This window comes from Panthera leo, chromosome B4, assembly GCF_018350215.1.
Source record: "Panthera leo isolate Ple1 chromosome B4, P.leo_Ple1_pat1.1, whole genome shotgun sequence".
Classification (NCBI taxonomy): Eukaryota; Metazoa; Chordata; class Mammalia; order Carnivora; family Felidae; genus Panthera; species Panthera leo.
The window spans coordinates 46,953,030-46,972,853 of record NC_056685.1 but is presented as its reverse complement, the minus strand read 5'-3'; the positions used below and the strand labels follow the sequence as shown (position 1 = coordinate 46,972,853).

The 19,824-nt window shown below is 44.4% G+C and overlaps 1 protein-coding gene across 1 annotated transcript in view; it reads left to right on the top strand.

Moving 5' to 3' along the window:
• GRIN2B (glutamate ionotropic receptor NMDA type subunit 2B) overlaps positions 1–19,824 on the top strand; it is a 410,291-nt gene that overhangs the window by 343,149 nt on the left and 47,318 nt on the right. Inside the window, exons 7-9 of the mRNA XM_042945857.1 lie at positions 15,552–15,754; positions 16,523–16,694; positions 16,913–17,066. Coding sequence (XP_042801791.1) covers positions 15,552–15,754; positions 16,523–16,694; positions 16,913–17,066 — 529 coding nt within the window. The remainder of the gene's footprint in view (positions 1–15,551; positions 15,755–16,522; positions 16,695–16,912; positions 17,067–19,824) is intronic.

Below are 19,824 nucleotides of genomic sequence, written 5' to 3'. Positions count from 1 at the left end.
CTTATTTATATTAAAGAGCTCTAAAGAACTTTGTGCTATTGGTCATTTAATCCTATCTCTGTCTTCTTGTTTCTATGTTCTTCTTATGTTTGCCTGATATGTGTAGCCTTTTCCAAGGTGGATACGTCTCAGTTAACCTCTGCTGTGTCGCAACACCCCAAAACTTAGTGGCTTGAAACAACTACCATTATATTACTCACCATTTCGGGGGGCAGCAACTTGAGTTGGGGATAAGCTGGGTGGTTCTTGGGTTCATCTAACGTGGGGTCACTTGTCTGTTGTGGTGATCTGGATAATCCAAAATGGCCTCACTTGCATATCTAGCTGTTGCTACGGGCTGTCAGCTGGGCCCCATTCTGCATGTCTGCCCGTCCTGAAGGAGGCTGGCCCAAGCTTCTTGAGAGTCATCAGCAATATTCCAAGAAGGCAAGGCCCATTGCACTGTCACTCGCCAAGTGTCTATGTGTGTTACATTTTTTGCTATCCTGCTGGTCAAAGCAAGTCACAAGGCCAAATCTAGAGTCAGTGAGAGAGGGGACTACACAAGTACAGATATTGATTGGGACATGATTCCTTGGGCACCGCTAATATCATGATCTACCATAAATAGATATAAAGATAATACCTAGCTTATAAGACTATTCTGAGAATTCAATTCAGTAATGCATGTGCCTTTCTTAGCAGGGTCCCTGACACACAGTGAATGCTCAACAAATATTAGCTAATATTATTAGCAGAATCACCATCACTGACTCTTAGCTGCCAAGAGCAAGTTCTCCTTTTAAAGTCCTACTCATTTGTTCAACTAACATTTACTAAGTGCCCACTGTGGTGCTATTCCTTCTGCTAGACATTGCAGATACATACATATATACATATCTATGTAATATTCATTCCCCGCCTTTGAGGAAATTATAGTCTAGGAGAGGAGATCAGGCATCTAAGCAATGAAATATTTATACAATGGCAAGTTCAATGATTGAGATAAGCACAAGGTATTTGGGGAAAATAAAAGGATACCTAACCCCTCAACCCTGCCTGGGGGTGTGGTGAGGAAAGTCTCCTTAGAGTAAATCCTACCTGAACTGAATCCTAAAGGTTGAGTGGATATCATCCAGAAGAGAAGAGATTTAAAATTAGGGAATCCCAATAAGAGCAAAGGCATTCTGATAAGAAACAGCATAGCGTGTTATTGTCAGATGAAAGCAAAGGCTAGGAACCCTGAAGAGATAAGCCAAAAAGAAAGCAGAAAGGCCAGAAAGAAGAGAGAGAGAGAGGAAGAGAGAGGGAGGGAGGGAGAGAAAGAGGTAAGGAGAGAGATAAAGGGAAAGGTTGGGGAATAACTGTGTACTCATCCAAGGAGGGTGGATGTCATTCTGTAGGTGAAGGAGAAGATAATGACAGTCTTTGGAAAGGGTAAGGATGGGGTCACATCTGAATTTTAGATCATGCTGGGGGCCAGGTAGAGGATTAACTGGAGAAGATAAGACTGGAGGAGGGGAAACCAGTTAGGAGTAACTTAGGAATCCAGACAGGAGGCAGAGTGTCTGAGAATTAAAGCCAGTGTGAGATCCTTTCCCGCCATTTCCTTCTAATTTTTTTAAAGTTTATTTATTTATTTTGAGAGACAGAGAGACAGAGAGAGAGAGAACTAGCAGGGAAGGGGCAGAGAGAGAGGGAGAGACAGAAAATCTCTGTCTCTCTGAACGCACAGAGCCCAATGCGGGGCTTGAACCCATAAACCATGAGATCATGACCTGAGCTGAGGTCAAGAGTCAGACACTTAACCAACTGAGCCACCCACGCACCCTTTTCCTGCCATTTGTATCCTCTGAAGCTTGGGGAAGCCATCTCAGGGGAGAAAAGGAATGACTTTGGATAGCCTAGTCCAGAATATTTCAGAAAGACTATTTTCTAAATACTTAGCAGGTATGTTTGTCCTCAAAGTTGGACAATCCTGCCTATCGAGGGCTGGTAGGGCCCAGACCATCTTAGAATGAGTGATACTAGGGATGCCTGGGTGGCTCAGCCGGTTAGCACCCAACTTTGGCTCAGGTCATGATCTCGTGGCTCGTGAGTTCAAGCCCGCGTCGGGCTCTGTGCTGACAGTGCAGAGCCTGGAGCCTGCTTCGCATTCTGTGTCTCCCTCTCTCTCTGCCCCTTCACTGTTTGTGCTCTATCTCTCTCTCAAAAATAAATAAACATTAAAAAAATTTTAGAACAAAGAATGAGTGATATTGCTAAGGATTGAGTCTTGTCCGTGACCTTAGTGTGAGGTGCGAGTAAACTGCTCAAAGAATTCTACAAGGCACCTTCCTAGAAACATATCTTTCATGACTTTTTTCTTCTTTGTGGTCTAGTCTTTTAAAATTGTAATGTATTTTCTATGACTTTGACCTCTTCCATTTGTGCTCCCTCATCGCCTCGGTGATTTTTATGTGTCTTTTCAATGTTCATGCCTTGTTTCTTTTCATATATATTCACAACCTTATGCCGTGGATTTCCCGGATGACCACATTTTCAACTGTGCTGCTTCATTGTCCCTGAAAACACATTCATAATTATCGGAGTTTACATTCAGATTTGTGGTCTGGAAAACATTCTCATTATACTTCCGCAATATGTTTCTTTTCCAGAATTCCTCCTGTTCCTTCCTTTTTGGCCCTTGTGCACGAGCACCCTGTAGCACTAAAAACAGCTCTCCACGGTCTCACCTGATGAGGTCCTGCTCCAGTCCTGGCCACCTTTTCTAGTTCTTGAAATTTTGCATGAGAACCTGATTTGGCTTGTTTGTGCAACAATTTCCTCATCTTTCTTAGCGTCCTGAGATATACACTCCAGAGGGGAGCTAGCCCAGTGTGTCTAAGATCTATTGTAGATGCCTGTGTATTTGCAAATAACCTTTTCTTTGAACATCTTGAACACATTTGTAATTCAAAGGAGGATCATGATGGAGGATGTGATGAAACGTATTGGGAGGCAGAGGACAGAACATGCTGGGATCAGCCCAGTAAGCAGTGTTTGAAGAGCCTATAATCATCTCTGGCTCCCACTGGTCTCCCATGAGATCTCAGTGCCTTCTAGATGGTGGCACTGCTTCCACTCAGTGCATTTCATCCTCCAGCTGCCCTAGACTCCGAGAGCCTCTAATGCTATGGCAGGCCACAGGCATGCGGGGCTGCCTGAGGAGAACAGGACTGATGGGCTATCCTGAGTCAGTGAGGGCCATTTGTTGAGCATTGTTATGACTATGTGCTTGATATCATTCTTATGCATCTTCTCTAATACTTGAGGCAATACAGAGTAGTGGTGAAAAGCAAAGGTTCGGATGTCAGACTGCCTGGGTTCAGATCCCATTCTACCACTTGCTTGGCCTGGGGAAGCCCTCTGTAGGGATCTTACAGAACCCCTGTGCTTACGAGCTGTTCCTCCTGGAGAAGGATTTGTGGAAGGGGCGCATGGAGAGTAAAAAGGGGGATGGGAGGCCTGGAAAATGACTGGACCTGGCAGCAGGGTTTGGCAGGTAAGCCAGTTGGGAAGAGACACCAAATGACCTGTTGAGTGTGATTGACTGAAACTGTAGACCCCGTGACTGTCCAAGGAACCCCCGTGAGGATCGGGGGCCATGGAGGAGATTCGGTCATAAGCCACTGTCAGACTTGACACGAGGAACTCTAGCTGGTTGGCCCTACCTAAATTCAAAACTCTGAGCTTGAGCGCAGGCCTCCTGTTCCTCCCTCCCATGGCCCCAGGCAGGGAAGCACTTGCTTAAGAATAGTGGTGGGCCCGGGGAGCCTGGGTGGCTCAGTCGGTTAATAAGCGTCCGACTTCAGCTCAGGTCATGATCTCATGGTTCATGGGTTCGAGCCCCGCGTCAGGCTCTGTGCTGACAGCTCAGAGCCTGGAACCTGCTTCAGATTCTGTGTCTCCCTCTCTCTCTCTGCCCCTTCCCTGCTCATGCTCTGTCTCTCAAAAATAACTGAACAATAAAAAATAAATAAATAAATAAATAAATAAATAAATAAATAAAATAAAAGGATGGTGGTGGGACCTGTCACTGGCGAGCCAACCTACTACTTGGCTCTTGAGGTGTTCGCAAAAAGTTGATGAATAATACCACCACTACTGTCCTTTTCTCAGGGCTCTCCATGTTCCAGGCATTCCACAAAGCAGGGATGTACATTACTTTATTGAATTTTTACCGAAACCCCAGAAGGATATAGTTACTATCTACTGCCTTGCTTAGGTGAGATAAACAGTGTGTGATGAGAACATGGCTTTGATTATAAAGGATAGACACCCAGTTTGAACTAGCTTAAAAGCAAAAGGCAAATTTATCATAAAGGATACACCAGATTTTCTCACCAGAACTGTGGCTAGGCATCCAGAGTAGCTGCAAGCCGGGACTCTGATGCGGTCATGTATCTTGCCCTCTCTCACGTGTATCTACTTTTCTCGGGCCACTGGCTTCATTCTTCTCTCTCCATAGGCCAGTTTTCTTCATAGGGTACAAAACATGGCTGCCTACCTCTTCTGAATTTTATATATCATAGATTATGAGACTGACTTGGTACTCTTTTGGGTCCGGAGGTTAAAAACCCCAAGGATTTTATCCAGCCAGTCAGCTGCTCCGCCTCTCTGGTCAGAGGATAGACTGGGAGGTGCAACAAGGCAGCTTCCACAGGACCATGCAGTTGGAGTTGAGGAAGGAATGTTTCACAAAAGAAGGGGAGACTGAACTAAGAAAAGGGGTCGGGGGAGAGAGTGAGCTAGAAGAGTCAGGCGGAAGATGGCAGGTTGGTAGACGTAACAGCAGGCATCCACAGCGCGGAGTTTAAAAGGTTAAGTAACTTGGGCACCGGGTGGCTCAGTCAGTTGAGCATCTGACTTCAGCTCAGGTCGTGATCTCATCGATCACGATGGTTCGTGAGTTCGAGACCCACATTGGGCTCGCTGCTGTCGGTGTGGAGCCTGCTTCAGATCCCATCTCCTTCTCTCTCTGCCCCTCCCTGCTTGCATGCACTCTCTCTCTCGCTCTCGCTCTCGCTCTCGCTCTCGCTCTGTCGAAAATAAATATTAAAAACGGGGGGTTAGGCAACTTGTCCCAAGTCACACACAAGCAAAACCAGGACTCAAATTAGGCCTTTCTGACTTCAAAGCCTATGCGCTTAACTAATATGATCAAATGAAACGAAGTAGTGAAATGAATGAATGAATGATGAATGAATACATATATACATTCATGCATCCATGCATCCACACATATGTAAACAAATACTTGTGAAGCCAGTGCTCAAATCCAGTGTGGTCAGACGACATGCACGTCTGCTCTACCCTCACAGCTTGTCAGTGGAGGATAAAGGTGGAGAGTAATGAGAAGCTAAGCTGATGAAGAGCAGTGTTCATGACTGAAGCCTGTGGCCCAGACCCCGAAAGCAGATTAAAGCAGCACCCTTGGAGTCCACCCACATCTACCAGCCAGCATCCCTGCTGAGCCGTGTTCTGGAGCAAGCCAAAGCCTTGGGGGTGTTGCACACCCATCTAGAGCCCTGTGATGTAGGAGGAAGTTGACTCAGGGAGGTGGGACTAGTGTTGGTGCTGTTTAATGCATATCCCTAATTGGCTCCCACATGTCCTAGAGGGTGGTTCGGGGCTCAGTGTTGGTGCTTCAGAGGACGGGCCTTTTTTGGCAAAAGGGAATTCAGAGGAGATGGTAGAGCTCAGCTATTGGTGACTGAGCCCTCCTGAGTTCCAGAATGGGGCTCTGAGGTTGGTGTTCAAGGATGGGGACTTACGCTTAGGAGATCTCAAACCCTTTCTGATACTTCAGGACAACACGCTGAACCTTTAAGTCTTTTTGAGTCTGTGTGGCAAACTATGAACAAAATGTTCTGACCTGAAAGAATTAATGCCCTTTCTAAAATATTCATCTCATCCCAGGTCAGGGTTTATAAAGAGGGAGCACCTAGCTCAATGGGACTCTTTGGGTTCAAGGCCCTTGGTCAATCTGGAAGAATCATAGCATCTTTAATCCTTGTGATTCCTACTTTTCTTCACACGAAGGTAGTGCAGAAAGCCAAAAGAATTACGTGGAGTTTACCCTGACACTTTTTTTTTTATCAAATTGAGTTAAAGTTTGAGAAGTTGGAGTTTGTTCAGTATTTCTCCCTTGCCACTTGCAAGCAAAAAAAAAAAAAAAAAAAAAAACCTGTTTCTGGGAGGAAGTTAGGCACATTGAAGAGTTGTACCCATGTTTCACTCGTAGGAGTAATAGTCATAATGAGGAGGGAGGAGAAGGAGGAGGGAAAATAGCAGATACTCGCATAGAGCTAAGATGTGCCAGGCACAGAGAGATGAAATAACTCACCAAAGGTCACACAGCTTGTCAGCACCACGCCTCCTCCTGGCACCTGCCAGCGTCCTGCCTGTCAGGCCCACACCACAGACCTCAGCTGCCACTTGCCACAAAGCCTTTACATACAACCATCGCTGCTGGGAAGCAGAGGTGAGGGTGGGGGCGCTGCAGGGCTGAAGCACACTCCTCTCTCTCAGATCTCAGTAAAGCGAGCAATGAAGAAGAGGTCAGGAATATTCTCTTGGCAACAGGGCAGAGTGAAAGAAACATGGACTTGTAGAGTCAAAGCGATCGGGGATAAAACCCTGGACCCTCAGTGAGGCTGCTGTTTGTCCGCCACAGGTACAACATCCACCATTGGGGGAATTAGTGACAAAAGGATGCGGTGCCTCCATGTGTCCAGCCCATAACAGCTACAATTACTCTAATATTGTCACCAGCTTCATTCATGTATTTATCACTGGCTTCATTCTCTCTCTCTCTCTCTCTCTGTTGCTAGGCCAGTCTTCTCATCACATCTGTTGGTGGAGTTATCTGAAATGACCATAACTGTTTCTCTGAATCTGCAGCTTCCATTTCCGGCCCCAGCTCCTGCTCTAGCTCGCCACTTTCCCATCCCTTCACTCTGCAGAGCAGGAGATGCGGAGAACCAGGATCACTTACGGGGGGATGGCTGGCAGCAGCAGTGGGTATGCACAGTCCCCAGGGAGCCCCCGGCCCTCTTCAGGGAAAGCAGCTGAGGCTGGGATGACAACTGACGTCTCAGTCTCCCTGGGAGACCCACACAGGTGCCAGGCAAGAATGGCTGGACGGCCCTCCCTTTGGCCCGTGTGTCCCGGGCTGCCAGTCCTCAGCTTACTAAGTGCCGAAGTAGTAACAGGCCAAGGCAGCCATGGATCCAATTTGGATATGGAAATTACTTTGTAATGCACGTTTCAAATGCTGGGTTTCTAAACCTAGACATCACTGAGTATGCAAATGATTAGGAGAAGGGGTGTCAAGCTCGTTAGATGCTCAGTGCAGCAGATTTCGCCATTACCCTTACAGCAGTCCACCCGGAACTGAGTCCGTCCAGGGCAACTCTGTAATCAGGATGGCTGAAGAGAAGCAGTAAGTGCGGCAGCCTTTACCTCCTAAGGCCTTTTTGTGGAAGAACGCTGGAATTATACCTAGCGGAGCCTTCAGAGGGTATCGATGTATTTTTTTCCTCTAGTGCCATCACTTAGTGATTTGCTAAGAGCACACTTGTTCAAGCCAGTCTAAGGGACAAAAAGAAGTAAAATAATATAGTCTCTGCCCTAGGATGCTTCAAGACACATTCACAGACAGGGATTTGTATGTCAGACTATAGCTTAGCGTTCTAACGTAACAGCAGAAGGGAGTGGTTGACCCACAAAATTATTGCAGACGATCAAATGGAGCTTTTTCTCTGAGCAAGGGTGACCGGAGACAGCATTGTGGAAACGATGAGGCCTGAGAAGGATGCAAAGCATTGGAGAGACATGGAAAGACCGACAGAGGGAGGACTGTGTCTGCACACACAGTATAGGACAAGCTCCGTGCAAAAGGAGGAACAAGTGGGGCGCCTGGGTGGCTCAGTGGGTGAAGCATCTGACTTCTGCGCAGGTCATGATCTCACGGTTCATGAGTTCAAGCCCCGCATCAGGCTCTCTGCTATCGGAGCAACGCCTGCTTTGGATCCCCTGTCCCTCTCTCTCTGCCCCTCCCCCATGTGCACTCTCTGTCTCTCTCAAAAATAAATAAACATCTTTTTTTAATCAAAAAAAAGGATGAACAAGTAACACTTTGAGAGTAGATCTTTTTTCCTTAGGTAAAACCAAACATTCTCTCTCTAAACACACACACACACACACACACACACACACACACACACATTATACTACAAAAGAAAGAAAGGTAACGGTAAAATTCTGTGCATAAAAAAATATAGCAAAAACAGAAGACAGATCTCAGAGGGAGAACAACATTTCAAGCCTATCTGACAGGTAAAGGATTACTATCCTGCTACACCAGGAGCTCCCTACAAATAGATAAGAGAGACAAACAGCTCAACGGAAAATGGGTGAAGGATAAGACTAGAGGGTAAAAGAGGAAAATCTAAATGCTCACAGATGTGCCACGGTGCTCTCACTCACTACGAACCAGGGAGATGGAAATGCAAGCAATTAGATACCGTTTTTCACCCCTTAGAGTGGCAGACGTTAATAGTGATAAAAACCTAGCGCTGGTGACAACGTGAGCAAGGAGCCCTCGAGTGTGTTGCTGACAAGAAGTTTAGTCACTACATACCTTTGGTACAGTATTCTGGCAACACCCAGAATACTTAAAAACATAAATATCCTCTTATTCTGTTTTTTTTTTTTCATTCCTGGGAATTAATGCTTTGGAAATATCAAGATCTGTATCATATGTCTTGGTTAAAATTTTTTGGGAAATATCCTGAATATGTATTGATAGGGGTATGACTAAATAAACTGAGCCATGTCCATTATTACGGACTACTATGCAACTGTTAAAAGGAGTTAGATTTGGGGTTCCTGGGTGGCTCAGTCAGTTGAGCATCGGACTCTTGGTTTCAGCTCACATCATGATCTCACAGTTCATAGGATCAGGCCCCATGTAGGGCTCTAGGCTGGCCACAAGGACCATGCTTGGGATTCTCTCTGCCCCTCTCTCTGCCCCTTCCCCACTCAGGCACACACAGGTGCTGTCTTTCTCTCTCCCCCTCTTTCAAATTAATACATTTTAAATAAACAAAAGGAGTTAGATCTACTATCTACTGAATTGGAAGTCAGTCCACGATGTATATATACTTAAGCGAAAAAAGCAAGCTTCAGAGACCTGTGTATATCGTGATACAATTTTGGCAAACACACACATGTCTACCCTCACTTATCCCGTTTTTCATACATAGGTATATGTACTTTGTATGAATATAGAGAATGAGTGGCCATACACCAGAATATCCACTGGGTTACAAATGGTGGGGGTAAGGGTAGGAGGGGCAGGTACGGAAACATTAAGATTGGACAAAATGAAGTACTCTCAGACACTCAACCTTTAACAGTCCTCAGAGCCAAGATGGGTGGCTTTGGGGGAGGAGAGCTGGGAGTGCCTCCCCAACCTCAGAGTTTTGCTCTGTTAGGAGTCTCGGGCCTGCCCGGGGGGCAGCATCAACACCAGCACACGGCCAGGGGCCAGTGCCTGATGGACCACCGCTTGGGGACAGAATAGGAGGCATGTTCCGGCTGCCTTGCAGACGCTGTGCCCGTTCCTTTTGCTTGCTCGGGGAGATCACATAGTTTTACATTTTGCATTTTTAAAGGCAGTAGAAGGCGTAAAATTAGCAGCGTTTCGTGTTCGAGCCAGATGCCATCTCAAACAAGAAACAAAAACACTTCCATTTTCGAAAAGTAACCTTTGACACCTAAAGAGGCTCTAATAAGTGCTTTTGTTCCAGGATCTTAAGAAATGACTTTCTGTGCAGCTGAGAGAGGCAGCCCAGGGAGATGGATGTCCTTTGCTGTGTGGGCAAGGACTGCAGCAGCTCTCACGGCCGCCATGCCCTGCCCAGGCCCCTCTCCCTTCTCCGTGATGACACATTCACCAGAGGGATGAAGGCAGGGGCTTCAGTGGGAGCATGGTCCCCGTGGTCTTTTTTTCATGCGTGGCCTTGTCAGGGTGCAAATTAGTGCCAGTTTCACTAGTGGTCATGGAAGAAATCTGTTAGCAGAAGGAAGACTTTGAAGTCTAAAATCAGCATAGATTGGTTACCTAGAATTTTCATGAGCAAGGGCTTAAGGAATAATATTCTGTAGGTTTGTGAGGTAAACGTCCTTTTGAGGAGAGATTCCCAGCTGAACAGGTGTTCAGCTTGTGCCAAGAGTGCCAAACCAGAACCCCTAAAAATGACTCCATTTTTTCTGAGAAAACTAATCAGAGACTTTTTTTTTCTCTTGAAAAAGATGACTTCAGTCCTCAAGAGCTCTTTTTAAATGTTAGCATGGCGGAGAATGGCATTTTTTATAGACAGATGTTGTTAAACGTGCTCACGGTAATGATGTTTGTTTAGTGCTTATCTCTGAGGAATTCAGAACACTTTATAGATGTTTTCTTCATTATTTCCTCAAGGTTTTTCGTTTTTCTTTTTCTGATCATGCTTTAATCTCAGCTGTAAATTCTTCATTCAGTGTTTCTCACTGTATCTTCCCTGAAGTACCTCCTGTTGACCTCATTTCCTACTACTCTCTGCATTTCCGGTATTACAAACTCACGCCAGTTCAGATATTCTAGGAAAGCATTCAGAATCTTCCCTTTTGGTGTCTCAGGCTTCTATCTGCTATTCTTTCTCACTCTTTTTTTTATAAATTTTTTAAATGTTTTTATTTATTTTTGAGAGAGAGAGAGAGACAGAGCACAAGTGGGGTAGGGGCAGACACACACACACACACACACACACACACACACACACAGAATTCGAAGCAGGCTCCAGGCTCTGAGCTGTCAGCACAGAGCCCGATGCAGGGCTTGAACTCGTGAACTGCGAGATCATGACCTGAGCCGAAGTCAGACATATCCCCGACTGAGCCACCCAGGCACCCCAATTCTTTCTCACTCTTGACAAGCTCTCCTATCTACATCGCCAGCATACTTCCTCCCCCTTAAAACAATTATTGAAACATACCTTATTTTTCTACACAAACAATTCCTATTTTACTTAATTTTAGTTCACTTGTTTCTAACTGCCCTGCTCTCTTTTGCCTAGAGGTAGCTAATTCGAGGTTACTAAACGTGTTCTTTAACATGGGCACTGCACAGCATTTTGAATCTGGTATTTATAGCAGAGGGATATTTTTTTCCTAAAATTATTTCTCTTTCAGCCCTCAAGGAATTTGTTAACTTTTCTTCTTCACTGCAGTCATCCTTAAAGAAACAATACAAAACAGTCAGGACTTTAAGACAAGCTATTCTTTTTGTATAAATAAATTAGGTCCTTCCCTCGCTTCAGAAAATAACCATGTAGAATACTTTTTCACTGGCTTCTGATCAGATGGAAGTATGGTAGAGAACTTCATCCTAAAAAGATCCTGGGATCATGAGATTTTATGCAAGGCACCTTAGAAATCATTCCCTTATTCTGCCGATATGGGAACTGAGACTCAGAGTTTTAAACATTTGTCCATGGTCACAAAAATACTTAGGGTTACATTCAGAATTTAGTGTAGGAGACAAGACACCTGAAAAGTTAGTCCCCAAGGCAGTAAATAGCATGACATAATGAATGATTTGGTTACTCTGGCCATTTGTGAGCTGGTAAATATTTAACAACGGGGGGTGGGGGTGGGCAGAGGAAGCCTTGAATTACTGTGTTTGCCAACTTCGTGGATGCCATTTGAAGCCAATTTCAAGCTACCAGTGTGAGGCCATTGAACAAGGAGTTAGGGAGAGACGAGTGTTATCCAGTTAGCTGTCTGCAGAATAGAGACTGTCCGGCTGGAATGAACAGGTCTCTAAACAGGAGGAGAATTGAGCTAGACCATTCCCGCCCCCCCCCACCCCGCCCCATCAACCCTTTCAGCTGTGAAGGACTATCCTTGATGTTTCTTTTGAGCAACTGTACGACTTGACCCTTTGTTCTTGCTATTGCCTCAGTGGATCAAGTACTCTTCACCAAATGCTCTGTCACATTTCAGTACCCCGCTCAAAGAGACGTGTCTTCATCAAGCTTTTTTCCCATCACCCAACCCTTTCAGAAGGAATTACTTCTATTCTGAATCCCAGAGTACTTTATTTATACCTTTTATTAGGGTAATTACCAAAGCCTAAAAAATTTGATATTATTGTCAATAGAGTGTGTCTTTCCCCCACTAGACTGTCATCAGAGGACAGGAGTCATGTTTTATCCTTTCATTGACAGAGAAGCAGTGCAGTGCAGAGGAAACAGCCCAAACTCAGGAGCCAGACGGCTCAGTTTCTCACAAGCTTGCTGTGATGATCAATGAGATTACTGGAATGTTCAGTGCCTACCATATACTAAGGCCTTGCTAAACGCCACCTGGTGCTGTTATCTGTAACACACAGCCCCGTCCCTGGCACAAAATTGGCATGCAATTGCTTCTGGTTGAATTTAACTAATGTGAAGCAAGGAATGACCCAGCTAGCTTTTTCAGGAAGTTGGGAAAAGGTGTGCTAGAGGGGACTCCATGTTATTATTGGATAGGTGAGAATGATCTAGTAAATATGATCATTTGGTCATAGAATTATAGAAACAGAATCTAATTTTCCAGCTGTGGTATGATGAACACAGTGCCGAGTGGGATCGTCTGTGCCCTTTCCTCACCACGTGTGCTGGATTCTGTAAAGCCGTAAATACCCCATTTGTTAGTGCAATAGCTTTTATAGACTGCTGTTAATTGAAATATGGCCTTTTAAATACTGTGCAGTTGCTTTTTAAAAAATCTAAACGCTAGACTTTATGTATAAATACTATTAAATCTCATCCCATTTGGTTTAGTCCATTCCAATTAATTCATATCACTTCCAACCTTGATTCTGCAATGCAGTATATCTTCTATCCCATTTAGCTTTGTGTTGTCTGCAGTTTTGTAAGCATTACTTCTGTTTGGTTTTATGAAACATTGTTCAGGCCACTTGCAAGTACAGAATCTCCTGACGTGTCACTAAAGACCTCTTTCCGTGATGACCTTGATTCATTAAACAATGTTTTCTTTTTCTTTTTGGGTATAGATTTTAAACGCCTTTTAAATCTATCAAAGTATACAGTAATCTATATTATATCGCATGCCGTCCACAGGGATGTCCTGAAACTTTGCCAGAATGCTACGCCTGCAACATTTTTGTTTTACAAATAGAATAAGTCTCTTAGTCAACAACACACAGCTTACTTGTTAAAACCTCTACCTGATTAATCTGTTTTGGCTGTCAATATCAATAACTTCCTTTTCCAATATGAACAAAGGATTCATGTTTCAAAATAGTGAACTCTGTCAAGATACATTAGGCTCAGCACACACACCTTGACCATCTAGGTGAGAAGTTTGGACACATCCCAAGGGCAGTGAGAGGCTGTTGAAAATCTTGGATAGGGATGGATATTCCAATTCTTGAATAGTGATGTTTTAGGAAGAATCATCTGGGAGCAGTGTCCACAGTGCACTCTAGGGGGTTCCCTGCGTGAAGTTTGCAGTGGCCTGCAGTAATCCCAGAATGGGCTGCTGCACCATGGGACTAGGCTAATAAGTAGTAAAGATAGAAGAGAATAAATGTGGATTCAAAAGAAAAAACTCGACAGGGACTATTGGGGGAAGATGGTAAGAGTGACAAAATAAATAAAAATAGGTACATTAGAGCTTCCCAACTTTTCCCCATCGTTGAACACAGAAAATGATCCCAGTTTGGCCACTGCGATACATAGGGCTACTTGGACTTGGAGGTGACCCGACATCATGGGCTTCCACGATGGGTTCTCCCTGCCCCCGAGTCCCGCCGCCCCTGTAACCACTAGCTGAAGACATCCATATCCCCACGTGGCTGAGAAGCTATTTGGATATTTCTGCTTTAGAAATAAGTACTCTTAGCAATATGAAGAAAAACAGACTTGCACCAAAATGGGACCTTCACTACGGAGAAGACTACATACATAAAGGAAAGCCAACTCTAGGTCCAGTGCATAACTCTGAATGCAAAAGCGAAATATGGTTTACGCACTTGGAAGAAAACTAGCGCCAAGGCTAATGCCCAACAGGTTGGCCCAGGACACCAAACCGCTGTCCGTTGTTGTAGTGATGCGGTAAAACCGAGGCAGTGGCTGTGCAGGCCTAATACGGGCATGAACGTAAGCAGCCCCTGCTACACAGGTTGGAGGAAGATACAAACCACCCCTAGGGAGGTACTAGGTAGACACCTAGGCAGACAAAAGCAGGAACAAAGGAATTTTGGTTTTGTAGGAATATGGAAATCTAAGCCCGTTTGCTTGAAAATTCATGAAGCACTGCCCATTTGTTGCTCCTTGTTGATTTACGTAGTTAATGATTAAGTAGTTTTGTAGTCCTGGTGCCTCACTTATGCTACTAATTTGCATTGCTGCATGGAGGAAATTATAGATTGGGAAAATGCAGGAGCTTACAGTCCATAATTCCTGTGGTAATTGAGGATGTCTGGTTATAGAAGATGAAAAGGTGTTCCCTCTTCAGGAAACTCAAGGGCAGAGTGAGAACAGGCACCCACCAACAAAGTCATGCAGATTCTATTATAAAAACAGGAATGAATGGCTCTTCTAAAAGATAATGGAACCCACACATTTCTCCTGATGATTGGTAGCAGGGCCACCCTGTGAATGATTCCAGGGGGCACCCACCTCTCACGCCGGAGTATGTTTGAATGGTGCGCCCTGAAGTGGGGGTACACAGCCTGTGCACACAGGAAGACCTGTATGATTGATCCTGGTGCCCCCACCCAACCCAGCAGGTGCATATCTGCACTGACCCATGGCGTTCGCCACCAGCCCAACCACACTTCCTTCCCCAGCGGAGCTGTGTTCTTTAATCCTGACTTATCATTTTATTCCAGTTCAGATCTACCCAGTTCTCCACATGGCTTCCCACTGGACCTCTGTTACAAGCCAAAACACATCCTTCTGGCTCATTTGCTCCAGTCATTCTGTTGACCTTTCTGGAGCTATTTGCTGCTCTCACTATCATGCTCCTTGTTACAGTTAAGTAGAAAAAAGTGCCAGCCGCACAAGTCAGGAAACTCTGGCATCTTCCCAGCCCTTGATACAGGCTTCAGTTTGAGCACTTACCATCTATCACTGTAAACATTTGTTTACATTTCTGACTCCTTCATTCAATGTGAGCTTGACAAAGGGCAGAATCATGCTTCTTTGAGCCACAGGGTTTATTGAGAAGGATGCCCAGCACATAGTAGATCCTCTTCTAATGTTTGGTAAGTGAGTGAGCAAATGAATATATTAGCTTTCTTAGGTATGGACATGGTAGTCTCGTTGGGGGCATATAGGTTAAAAAGAATTTCCTCTCTGTTACATACAATGCCTGTGTCTGTTTCTATTTGTTTAACAGCCTCCTGGGTGATACTAAGGAGAGGTTGCTTAGGTCTCTGCCAGTGGTTTCTGAGTCTTTTGTTTACCCCTGTGCAGGTGGGGAAGTGGAAAGACAAGTCCCTGCAGATGAAGTACTACGTGTGGCCCCGAATGTGTCCTGAGACAGAAGAACAGGAGGATGACCATCTGAGCATTGTAACCCTGGAGGAGGCCCCCTTTGTCATTGTGGAAAGTGTGGACCCTCTGAGTGGAACCTGCATGAGGAACACAGTCCCCTGCCAAAAACGCATAGTCTCTGAGTATGGCCCCTTCCCCAGTGCTCCGGGTGGCATGGGATAGTCCGATTTCATACAGCTGTCAGCACCTGCCTGGGCTGGGACTTGAGGCATAGAATGAATTGGGCACCATGTTCAATTGTCAGTTACTACTGAGCCGTGGAATTACTAGCAGACCTGTGGTGTGATGCCTGGGTCTGTCCAGATCATGACCTGGGAGAACTACTGCTAACTCTGCTAACGTGTCTTTGGCCTTGCCCGGGACCTGAAATTTAGGAGATGTAAATTTGCATTGGTGTTCGTGCCATCATGCCCCGAAATTTTGAGATTTAGGAACATTTTTGGAAATGGGTAAAACTAATTTATACTGTTAGAAGTCAGGATAATGGTTCTCTTTGGTGACAGTGGGAAGTGCCTGGAAGACAGAAGAAGAGGGTAACTTTTCTGTACCTGGATTTGGTGCTGGTTAAATGGGCAGGTTGAATGTATACAGAGTTTTCCAACTGAACCCTTAGGATAGGCGCGCTTTTCCTAATGTACATTATACTTCAAAGGAGCACTAAAAACTGTGAGGAAACGTTGTTCACCGTGATGAGCTAATGAAAGAATTGCAGTTCTGTCGTCTATCGATTTCCTCACTCGGGTCTGATACACATTGTGCTGAGCTGTGAAAGGGAGGCCCTGCTTCGGGGTTGGAGTTTGAATGGTAAAGGATAAAAGCTGCCTCTTGTATAAAGCCTTGTTTTGTTTGTTTGTTTGTTTGTTCGTTTGTTCGTTTCTTCAACCGGTTAGGAACAAAACAGATGAGGAGCCAGGTTACATCAAAAAGTGCTGCAAGGGGTTCTGTATTGACATCCTTAAGAAAATTTCCAAATCTGTGAAGTTCACCTATGATCTTTACCTGGTTACCAATGGCAAGCATGGGAAGAAAATCAATGGAACCTGGAATGGTATGATTGGAGAGGTGAGTGTCAGAAAGTAAGGGCCGTTTCCATTTTTCATGGGTTTTGTGTCATGTTAATATAAAAAAATGCTCATTTATAAATTTTAGAAAATACAAAACCGTGAACAGGCTCTCCTGTTCCCACTATACTAAGGAAACCACTGCCTGGCTGTATTTTCCTTGCGGTGGCCCCTGGCCTTCCTGAGTGCCCTACCTGAAGCACTGTGCCTTTCTCCCAGGTGGTCATGAAGAGGGCCTATATGGCCGTGGGATCACTCACCATCAATGAGGAGCGATCCGAGGTGGTCGACTTCTCTGTGCCCTTCATAGAGACCGGCATCAGTGTCATGGTGTCACGCAGCAATGGGACTGTCTCACCTTCTGCCTTCTTAGGTAAGTGATATGCTCACTGGTGTGAAGGACATGGACGTAAGGACAGATACTTGGTATGAGGAGTAAGTGAAGGAGCGAGCACGTGGCCAGGCTCTTTCAGTCAGGAGGTGGTTTGCTAGGAGCCCATTTAATTTGGGGGACTTAAATATTGATTATTCTCAAATACAAACACTGAAGAATACCCAAAAACAATTGATAGGACAGCGTAGGACCCTGGAAGAAAACAGCCTTAGGCTAGTAATAATCAGGGTTCCTACTCTGGTCTCATTCCTGCAACTTACTCAACACTTGACCCTGAGCAAATGTGCTCCATCCTGGGACTCAGTTTCCTCGCCTGTAGAAGAAGGCATTTCAACTAGCTGATCTCAGAGGGTACTTCTCCCTGCTTTAATACTTTCTAATTCTAGGGACGTCCAACTTTGGCTCAGGTCATGATCTCACAGTTTGTGAGTTTGAGCCCCACATCTGGCTCTGTGCTGACAGCTCAGAGCCAGAAGCCTGCTTTAGATTCTGTCTTTCTGCCCCTCCCTGGCTCACACTCTGTGTGTCTTTCTCTCTCTCAAAATTAAATAAAACATTTAAAAAAAAATCTAAAAAAATAATTTCTAATTCTAGATATCATTGAAATGCCTTTTTAATTATCTTCAGAGATTGAAGTCGGTGCTACCAAAAGAGGCTTTTTTTTCACATACATTTTTCAGAGCTTTGAGAGATACAGCTGATCGGATGCTCGCTCCCATTTTACCCCGCCCTTCCTCATGTCGTTCTGTACTTTGCTGCTCTCCAGCATCGCTTATGTGTCAAAGCCTTAGATGTGATATAAGACCTGGTGAGATAAGGCCAAGATTTCAATTAGATGAGGTCCTTTGTGAGCTCATACCCCATATTTTTTGCAGAGGCCGTGAGAGCAAGGGGTTGGAAAATAAAATGTCACCTTGAAAACAGGACATTGGGCTAAGAAGCAGGAGGCCTGGCTTGGACATAAATAAGCTGTAAGCCCTTGGACGAGTCACCAACTCTCTGAAGGACTTCAACTTTTTTTTTTTTTTCATGAGGATATTGGAATAGACCTTGACTGATACTTCTTTAAGCTCTATCTGGCAGGCAGTGGGGGAAAGGGGACGTTTTTAATTAATGCACTATAAAATAAAGTTATAGGTTCCATAGAATTTTTCCATAAACTACTCGAGTTTCTCAGCTAGCCTTCTTAGAGTAGAGCAAATTCTGGACCTGCCAATTTCATGTGAAATACTATTAGATAGCACATACTATATGCATTAATCCTCATAGCAGCTTTATGTATTTTATTTGCTTTTTTACTTTGCAAGGATAATTGGAACATTAAGAGACACAGACAAAAGTGCATTCTAATTCTAACCACAATATAGCATTAACCTCAGCTTCTGAACTGGAAGAGCCAGTGATATATCAGCAAAGCCCTAAAATGACACAGTAGTGCCAAGCAGGGTGTGTGTGTGTGTGTGTGTGTGTGTGTGTGTGTGTGTTCGGAGGAGAAGCAATTAATTACAAGGGTAAAAGAAGCCAACATTTATTGAACACCTATTATGTGGTTTTCCAAGCAATACTGTACATCATTTTGGTATATTATCTCCTTGATACCATTATTATACACATTTTATGTCTTGGGAAACTGAATCTTAGATCTGTTAAGCAATTTTCCAACAATCTGTCAGTTCATAGCTGGCAAATCCAGGATTAAAGCCCAGAGGTGGCTGCCTTCAGAGCCTGTGTTCCAATAGTCGTGGAGCCATTTCAGAGTGCAACTCCTAAATCAGGAACCAGTGTGGTGGGCAGAGATACACTTTGCCCCAGAGTACCTCAGGTTATAACCTGGCCCTGCCATTCTGTAAAATAGAAATGGTGATACCATAATGAAAGGGCCATTATAAGGATTATATAAACTATACGGTGAAAGTACCTTCTAAATTGTAAAGACCAATACAAATGCTTGTTGTATTTTGTACACAGAAACTTGCCCTCGCCTCAGTGGGGGAGAAGGAAGCTCAGAGAGGATGTCTTTAATCTGGATAGGACTGCAGTCCATGAGAGCCGAGGGGAGGGGCCTTCCATACTCCACCATATAGAGGCTTTGAATTAAACCTGTTACCCTCACATCTCTGGCTGCCACTGAAAGGTTTTACATTTCACAGTGGATGTGTGCCTTATCGAGGTCCTTTTTAAATTGTTAAGTGACCGGGTTTGTATAATTCCCTTCAAAAGTCCAAAAGTAAAGCAGAGATTTCAAGTAAGAAGATATTTCCTAATTTCTAGCCAGTTTTTCCCTTTTTTCAACTTCATCTTTATTAATGATTTGGAAAATGGAAAAAACAGTATGTTAATTCACTTAGTTATGAGTTTACAATGCGATGTGACAGCTAAAAAGGCCAGAACTATTTTGAGACACAATTGAGGGAACATCATATCATGGGAAAGAATAGCAATTGTCCCTTTTTGTAGGCCTTCAGTGAGGTGGCTCTTGGAATATGGTGTTCAATTTCTAGACGCGTCTAAGCCAGAGAGGTTTGGATCAGCTGGAAGGGATTCAGCAAGAATGATTAAAGAAATGAAAGAAAGCACTCTCTTGCTGTTTTACCTGGTCCTATCCTATCAACCCCTTTCACTCGCTGTTAGGGAATAGCTTGTAGTTGTTTTGTTAATTACAGCTGAAACAAGTTTCCTTGTCACCTGCTGCATCCCCACCGTGACAGTCACGGATTGTCAACGTGGATGGATTTTT